Source organism: Habropoda laboriosa, unplaced genomic scaffold (genome assembly GCF_001263275.1).
Source record: "Habropoda laboriosa isolate 0110345459 unplaced genomic scaffold, ASM126327v1 scaffold124, whole genome shotgun sequence".
NCBI lineage: Eukaryota > Metazoa > Arthropoda > Insecta > Hymenoptera > Apidae > Habropoda > Habropoda laboriosa.
The window spans coordinates 1,918,485-1,927,932 of NW_017100265.1; the positions used below are offsets into that span (position 1 = coordinate 1,918,485).

The 9,448-nt window shown below is 41.6% G+C and overlaps 1 protein-coding gene across 1 annotated transcript in view; it reads right to left on the minus strand.

The window, feature by feature from the left end:
• Positions 1–6,490: 6,490 nt before the first annotated feature.
• The window catches only part of LOC108573140 (UPF0489 protein C5orf22 homolog), a 5,007-nt gene continuing 2,049 nt past the window's right edge, over positions 6,491–9,448 (minus strand). The window contains exons 3-4 of the mRNA XM_017935518.1: positions 9,320–9,448; positions 6,491–6,620 (exon numbers count right to left, since the gene is read on the minus strand). The exon at positions 9,320–9,448 is cut by the window's right edge and continues 23 nt beyond it. Coding sequence (XP_017791007.1) covers positions 6,491–6,620; positions 9,320–9,448 — 259 coding nt within the window. The remainder of the gene's footprint in view (positions 6,621–9,319) is intronic.

Sequence of the window (9,448 nt, forward strand, 5' to 3'; positions counted from 1 at the left end):
CACTCTCTCCCTCTCTTTCATACACATGCACACACATACACACGCATATATTTTCTTTTCTTCTCTTTTTCCGCGTGTTTCCCCCCGATTCACCCTCTCGCTCGGTCCTTCCATCTCTCTCTTTTCTTCGCGAAAAGCAAAAGAACGTCGTTAGCTCGCGTACCGTACCGGCTTGCCTTCCACACCGCCGTCCCTCCTCACGGTATAGACGTCGCAAAAGCTAACGGGGAGAGGGGAGAGAGAGCAGGAGGGTGGCTAGTGGTGGGCGTTGGTTGCCGAGGGTCGTCGTCGACCTCCACTCTCTCACCCGGTTCCCCTTGAACCGCCTTCCATGCGGAGCTCCTCTCTCTCACTCTCTGTCTCTCCCTGTCTCTCCCTCTCATTCCGTCTCTCTTTCCTTCGCTATTTCACTCGCTCCGGTTCTCCTTCTCGCTCTCGCCCCCTCCACCACCCTTCCGGCCGCTGAGCAGCGTTCAGCGGAGAGGGTGGCCTGGGGTGGGATTGTGTATTCGAGATAAACCACCCTCCCCGTCGACGGGGCGCTGCTGCCACGTGTGCGCCGACCATTTTGCTGAAACATAATGTAACTCGGAACGATGTTAAAATATGGCGCGGCCTCGGAATTACACGCACCCCCGCGTGTATTAGAGAGAGCCCACCAAACCACTTTCATCCCTTCCTACTTCGGCCACTCTTATCGGGAATGGATTCTGGCAGGTTCACTTCGCGCGATTGAATATCAAGCAAAATGGAAAGAAAATGAAAAATGTTTCCTCGCACGTAACACCCGATGCCTGGTGGTTCGTCTCGTCGAGTTTTCCGGAGATCTCCTTTTTCCCGAATTGTTCGTCATGACGTGTGTACTTACTATGAACACGCGTCACGTGTGGCTCACACCAAATCACGTCGTGCATCAATGGAATCGTAGATTGTTACAGTTTGTGTGACATGTGTAAGTGTGATTTCGTGAATTCGCTTAAATAGTGATAAGTTTTCAGTTCGATGAATTTTATCGATCGATCGATCCGTTCGTTACGCTAGTTGGTTAATTAAAATCCGTCAATGGATGATAGGCTTGCCGATTGTGCGTCTCTGATGCGTGGTTTAAAGCGCCGCTCGAAATTCGTGCTTGTTGTCTTAAAGGGGAGAGCTGGTTGTTCGAAGGCGAAGTTAGAAAATGAAAAGGCGCTAATGCAACGAGAAAGACAGTAATAACGAGCACGGTCGTGCCAATTCGAGGATAATATCACACGACATGGTTCGTTTCGTGCACGAAGAAGGAAAGGGTTCGAGTCCGGCGGACGGCTCGTTAATTTTCTATAATTTCAACGAAAACGCGGACCTTTTGCACCGTCGCGTACGTTTCATTTATAATTCTAGCACATGCTCGGCGAATTAAGCTTATCGTTCGTCCCGGTTTCACGTGACGGCCACGTCGCTTCAAGAGAAAGAGAGAGAGAGAGAGAGAGAGAGAAATGTCACGGTTATGATTGAATATTTATAACGAGTCCGTGTTACCTTTTTGCATCGAATCTCGCCCAGGAAACTCGTCCAGCAGAAACTCTATTACAACGTCGCCGTTTATTTATGTACCATTAAAACTTATAACGAAACTTTTCCTTCCGTGCCTCGACCATGTAAGAACTGTCAGAACTTCGTCTTGTGACATTATGAAATTACTTGTCCGTTCTCGTCGAAAAGCGTGCCGGATCCCGCATAGAATAAACTTAGCGCGCGTAGATATGATTAAAAACTTGATTACACAACGTAACCGACGACTCGTACTTCTTCTTTCTCTTCTTCCTCTCTTTTTTCCATCTCTCCGTTACATCGTTATTTTATAATTGAATTTTCGAACAACACACTTTGTTTTTTTTTTCTCCTTTTTATTTCTCACGTGAAAACACCAAGAATTTTACGGAACGTTTAACAATCGACGGAGACTTTTTCTTCTTCGTCCAATACGACGCAAGACACAATCACGTGTCACGTGTGTATATTACTACGAACACGTTCGTAGAAATTTGTTCGAGATTAATTCTGTACGTCGGTTCGACGTGTCACTCGCGAGGTTCATCGAAAAGCGCCGAGGGGATGCACCGAGCGGTCAGTCGTTTTGCGAGCTACTGACCACTCGCAGTTGCATCCGCTGCACGAGATGCATTCACACACACACATGCAATCATCTCGTCACATACTGCACCAACGAGAACGAGGGAATCTGCATGATGAAGCGAACACTTGCCTGTAATTCGATTTCTCGGACTAACTTTGTTGCCTGCACCGGCGGTTCTTCCAACCCGTTTTTTCTCTCAAATTCACGTTTTATAGAAAAAACTAAAAGAAACTGGGAATTTTTAATTAAGTGTACGCGAACGTTTCTCCTCTCGATAATTGCACTGCTCGGAATAATTGAAAGATCGGATAAAATCGATCGATGACCAAAGTACAAGAAATATCAAACATCGAATATGGCGATATATTAAAAAATATTCGATTGATATATATTTATATAGAAAATTCTATAGAATGGTTCGATTTGAACGACGAAGTGTCACAAAGTAGTAATCGAGCAATTGTTCCAAGCGGTGCACAATTTCAGTTCAATTATCCATTTGGCGAAAAACTCGAGTGCAAAGCCAGCGCTCTTATCGACGAAACACACTCGAAGCAGAATCGAGGCAGCGTGCAACTATTTTTTCGACCGAAACGCCGTGTAGTCCCGTAACGACTAGTGGACCTCACCCCTTTGCCTCGTCTTTGAATAAATTTTTTTCTCTCTTCGAATAAATACAAATAGCACTTTCGAACAACGGCCAACGAGGTCTCCGCCTATGGCGTTGTCTATCACGGGCCCCGTCCTCTCGTTTCTTCCTCCTCTTTTTTTCCCTCTCTCTCTTCTCTCTTTCATTTGCCATTCATTTTCTCACCGATGCGTCCGCTCGTGTGCGACCCTTTATGCGTCTCACGGAGACGTTTTTCGAGAGAGCGACCTATAGGTCGGACGCGACAGATCCCCGCGCTATAATTGGCTTTCTACGGCGTATCGATATTGCATTATGCCTGCTGATTAGCATACTCGCCTCTCTGAAGATCTCTTTCGTCACGCGCATAATCGTCAGGTATGCAAGGGTCCTTGTGCTTTGCCTACGACAGGCTGACTTGTCTCGCCTGAAAACTGCGAACTGTCGTCGAGTGATTCTAACCTTGTGAAAATTACTATTATCTCGTTTTACTCTGTGACATCTATTGTAATTCACTTGATAGGAATATTTGTTTCTCAATTATGTGCACAGGTTTGGTCAGATGTTTGATATTAGCTTGATTGTGCCATTGTTAAATATTCTGCTAATTTTTCTGTCATTAGCAACTCATTAATAGCAATATACATTGTTTCAGTAGATGATAGAATTTTTGAAGTTGTTTCCAGTTAATTGAACAATTTTTTACTTTGGAAAAATGCATATTTTGCAATGTGTAGTGTACACATTATTTGCAACTTGGTTTTGAATTTATTTTGGGACAAGGTTTAAACGAGACACACCTTTTGTCATCGAACGTTCGATTTGTATTAACTGTGCATCGAACACACTTTCGTCACTTTTGTTTTTTCGTCTGTTGCTTTTTTGCGTTCCTCTTTTATGCAAATCGGATACGGGATTACGGTGCCAGGGACGGTTGTACTTTTGCCAGCCAGGCCTGGTTTTGAATAATTCCCCTAGAACCCAATGTTACGGTGTCACCTGGGTGAATGAAATCCGAACAGCCATGAGAGAGTATGACACGTTTAAAATTGCGCTCAGACCGTGACGTAAAACAATCCTTTCTGTTATATTTGCGAATAACTGTTTTTTTTTTTTTTTTTCAGTGAAGAATAGCGTTTACATTTATCATTCACGCGATAGTCTAATTATAAGTTTCACTTTCCCTGGATGTTACATATTTTCATCTAACATTGCAAATTTGTTAATTATTCCTCTACAATAGTCAATTCTGTATTTCAATTTCTATCGTTTGAGCACTTCTCTGTTTTAGCCTTGTTCTACGTACATTTTCCATTTCACTTAATAATTCAAAAATATAACTTTATTCATAATTAAAAACGCGACGGAGTTCTTACTTTCCAAAACAAAGTAAATACCGATACTTTCACAAACGAAAACTAAAATCCAAAAGTACTCTGCATAATTACGATTATTACAAATATCGCCTCGAAGAAAGGTATTAGAAGTATAATAAGAAGTACTACTCGAGCAACGCAACACCGATTCTATTTAGGTTACTCGTGCAAGAACGCGTGCGCCTTCTTTTCAGAGATTCATTTCTTAACTAAGCACAGCCGGTGCAATTTAATGAATATTAATGCGCGCATTACTTCAGCGAATGGTTCGACCGTTGTCCCAAGGGTCTCGTGTGCCCATTGTTACCGCAAACGTTGTTTGCGAGACCTGAACTGAATTTCGCCGGAAGAAGGAAACGCGTCGGTGAGGGCCGATTGTGCGCTTGTTCGTCAATGAATTTGCGAAACAAAAAGAAACAGAAAAAGAAAAAAAAAAGTACGGTTCCGTGGTTAGGTCGTAAAGTTTTCAACGGGTCGAAGGTCGAGCCCGTTTTTAATTCGAGGTCAATGGTACTCGAGGGAGACTTAAAACTCGGCCGAACGATGGGTCTGTTGACCCCTAAGATTTTTTACTCAGGGTGGTTGAAATCGGACCACCCTGTCATTAGCATACAAAGGTCTGGTTCTCCGGCGAGAGAGGCCCGCGCCGTGGTTAACGACAGTCATTACGTGAGCCTGGCAGCTCGTAAACTTTCCTTGCGGTTCTTTAAAATTCGTCCCTTCCTTGCAACCGCACGTCCGCATTCACCTTGTCCATTTAACGTTTATTCGCGCGTTATCGCTCGTTGCCTCTGTGCTACCCCTAAAACTCAGAATTGTACGATCACTTAAACGGCGAACGACTCATTTCGGCTCGTGGTTCACTTTGAGTCTACGACGAATCACCGATGAATGGATGGCTTATACATTACTTTCTAAGGGAATTATTTAGCTTTCTTCCGGTATTAGGGGAGAGTTGCGTAATATAGCAGTGGTCCCTTAAATCATGTCTCACCGATTTCTTTGCTATTATCTAATGCAGCGATTTTTATCCTTTCCTTCAGAATTAGTAAAATTCTACGGCACAGCAAAAAATATATCTTTTCGCCGATCTGACGAAGTTAATAAATGATTTTTTTATTATCATTTCCATTCACAAATTTAAATATCTAAATCGTACCATTTTCACGATGTCGAACAAATGCTCATAATAAATTAATCTGTTCCGGAAAAATGCTTAGATAATAGTAAATATTTTAAACATCAAGCTACAATATCCAATATTAACTTGCGAGCAAATAAGTGTCAAATAGGAAATAACGTAAAATATCTTAAACGCTACTTCGATATCTTCTTCTTCCCCAGTAATCGTTAGAAAGGGGAAAAAATGAATCTTCGTAAAAAGTATCTGCGATAAAAGTACACTTAACTAAACAGCTCATGAATTACTATCCACGAACGACCAATTTCACATCGACGATTATTCCACGCAGTATTCGCGTGCTTTCCTAACAAGGATTTCCGCGTCTATTGTGAACTAACCATTGAATAGTTAAAAAAAAAGAAAAGTACATACACGCGTGTGTTCACGGTACAGTCTGAATAGCGCACACAAGGTCTGCCGTGTCGAGAGACGTTTCGCCAGGAAACGCCAGCATCCTGGAAGAAGGAAGGCGTCTTTTTTTCCTGTTCCTTAGCTTTTTTGTCTCCGCCGGTTGAAAGGGTTGAAAGCAAAAGGGGAAGGGAGAGAAAGGAAGCGAAGAGAGACGGAAAGACGGTAGGAAGATTCGAGAGGGAGAAGGAAGGAACGACGAACTGTTAAGACGTGTGGGAAACTGGCCTACGGTATGCAAATGGACCGAGGCCGATGGAACGAGAAACGACAGTGGGGCGCGCAGGGGTATGCTCGGTGCAAAAAAAAAAAAAGGAGAAGAAAAATAAAACGCTAACCTTCAGGTTGGCATTGTGTTCACTTCTTGTAATGGACCAGTGGCACCGATCTTATGTAAATCGTCGCTGTGATCAAAGACGTGCCAGTTTCCTTCTTCCTCCTCGCCTTCTCTGATCTTCTGATGTATTCCATCGATTCGAGATGCACCGTCGCTGGACTTCTCGACTTACCAAGTTCCCTTTAACCCTGGAAAGAGAGTGTAATTGGTCTTTACGAGCTTTTCATTTGCTCGTCACTTGAGAACTCGTTGTCCTTAGTAACGACCGGCAGGTACTCGAGCAGGGGTTTATTTTTAAGAATTGGCGCAGCGTCTGTGAGAGAGGAGATGTGTTTAACGAAGGTGAATATTTTTATAGAAGCCTTTATTGAATTGAAATGAACATTGTTCGAGATGGAAATGTACATCTTAGAATGGGAAAGAGGGGAAATGATGGGAATGTTTAATGTGTTTCTTCCTCCTGATAGGCTAATCGAATGTCGATCTCTCCTAGACGTTGACGTAGCTCCTCCAGCACTCCGAATTGGATTTGATCGACGTCCTCCATGGGGCAATAATCGTCTTCGCTGGATCTGCGAAAATTTATTTCATATCGAATTAAATAAATTAGTAAATGATTAATTATTGATTTATTTCCAAGAAAGTTAGGGATAAAAATTTGTCATAATTAATATCATAACCCTTTTCGTTTTCATCAGAAAGAGTGAGACTAGGTTTCCATAATCGAGGAGGTGAAATGGTATATGATGTAAATAATATCTTTCTTAATTTCGAAATTTATATCGTTTATCACTCGAACCATCTTTACCATCTTTATAAATATCGAAGGAAAATAAGCGACCAAGAGGACCGTTTTCATTCTTATCAATCGCAGTGAAATTGGCACTTACGATTTTAGCTCTATCTTGAGATAGTCTCAAAAGTTCAAATAAATTATTCCAACACTTAAACATAGACTTTACATCCTTTTCCCCCAAAAAAAGAATTTTTCAATTGTTAATAACACTCCTCAATTGTTATTATTATACAGAGGTTGTAGTTACATTTAACCATTTAATCAAAAACAGGTAAACGATTCGAATCGTGAACGATAGGAATTGAAGTAGCCGAAGATTCGATGAACTTTAACCCAGGATAAGTTCACATTCTACTGTAGCCAACAGTCTCTCTTCTCCCTCTCGTAATTCTCGCTTTCACTTTTTGTTTCTGTTTAATCGCCGTCTGGCAAACTGCAAGAGAACCTCGGTGCCGTCCAGAGGCGACATCCGGCGGCGTTTCCGCGTCTTCCCCGGAAGCCAGGGATGCCGGGGGGGTGGAGAAGAGAGAGCAAAGGGGCGTCGAGGGCTGCTAGTGGGCCGAGTGGGATGAAATCGATTTTTTTTTCTGTCGGAAGTCCGAATACCGTTTCCCTAATTTTATCACGAGATGGCGCCAAATCAACCATTTACGGCTGATTTTATTATTTTCATCTACTCTCTTCTAACGCATAAATTGTTCATTGGAAAATTTTCACTGTGTGGTGTGAAAATTTCAAGTACCACGTCTTTTCTCGAATTTGACAAACATTGCGGGATATACTTTATTTTTGTACTAACAGTATCATCATTTACTATTAATTTAGGACAATATTAACATAATATTTAATTTTTAATTTATTCATTTCGAATTGGCAGTCATTTCTATATCGCGTACCCACAGTATTTATCGAGTACGATAACCAGTTTCAATTTTATTATCACTAATCTGAATAAGCATACAAACAATAATTTCATTTCAAAATCTTCTGCAAAATCTGCTGTAATAAAATATTTCGCAAAATTATCATCGCGTGTTAAAATCAGCAGAAAAGCAAACATCACCATAGCTAAAGAAACATTACCGCAATTTATCGTCATATTAAATATTCTTTATCATACTCGTATCCTGAATTCAATTATAACACATCTCGCATTGCTTCGAACAACTTAGCCATAAATTTCGAAAAAGCTATAAATTTTTTGGCAATATACTGGAAGAAAATTGTTGCATACATTCGATAAACTGTGTCGAGAGAGACGACGGGAAGATTTCCTCTCGGGCGGACGTTTCGTCTGGCGGTGATCTCGTTATTATCGTCACGTTTCCCCGTGTGTGTTTCATAAATTACAATTTCCCGTGGCGCGGCGTGTTTATTACGAGAGCCGGCGAAATTGAGAAACGGATTACCGTGTCTCGCCTTAATCATCCGGCCAACTAGAGCGCAGAACAGAGATAAAGGAATAATTAGCATCTGTCGCGGGACATCGAAGACAGAGACATCTGACAACGAGTGCCGAAAGGTCGGGGTTTGATTTTGTGCACCCCTTACACGAGAAGCCACCCCTTGCCCACATGGAAGGTGGGGCTTGATGGTAGCCGAACATCCATGAACCCACCCTTCGCCCAACCCAACCATACCCTCCCCTACGATCCTCCCTTTTTCTCTATTTCCAGCCCTCCCAGCATCTTCTTCCACGCCATCTGCGACCCTGCCGTTCTTTCTCTACCTTCGATAGAGACGGACATCCTTGGAATTCAATTTGACGCGCTTTAAAAACATTTCGCGGCTGGATTCTTTTTTTCTTTCTTTATAGTTGCTTATTTTTGTCACCCCTCTTCTTCTATAGATAGACGCCTCTAGGTTCATTCGAAAATAACGTCGCGACGGTTTTTAATTACCTCGTTATGTCTGTTGGGAGTTCTTTCCCCTTGAACCTTCTGTAACACGATTTTCCTTCGTTTCTCGGAAGAAAACGATTGCGGTTAATTACGATTTTATATTTTAGGAGGTTAATAGTTATTATAAAGAAATTAGGTAGTGATAGTGTAATAGTATAATAAATAAATAACATGGGATTTTGAAATACAGATAAATGGACACGTATTTTCTTTTCTTTCGTTCAATAGAAGCAAACGATTACGATCGGTAGGGTTATTTTATTTGAATTTTACATTTCAGTGGGAGAAGCAGGAAATTGATAGATAATTTTAAGTTGAATAAAAAAATAAGAGGGAAATAATAGTAATTGTTTAAGAGAAATTAATAGTATAATGGCGTTGTAAAGGGTCAACGATTGAACACTATTGATTAGAACGTCTTAGTAAATTGGATCGAATATTTCAGTCGATCGTTAGAAATTCAAACGTGACATTCTTTAATAATATTCATGAAAAAAGAAAAATAGCATCTCTCACGAATGAAGAATACAAAATAGTAAGTTTCAAAGGGTTGAAAGCTTCTATCAACACTTACCTGGCAATTGTCACAATAGTTGGGGGACAAGGCAGAGCGGCCAGAAACGATCTGAACGTTCCGGTGATCAAACGATCGAGATCATTAGGCTTAGTGACGTGATCCGGTAAATCGGTGTCATCCCTGGTG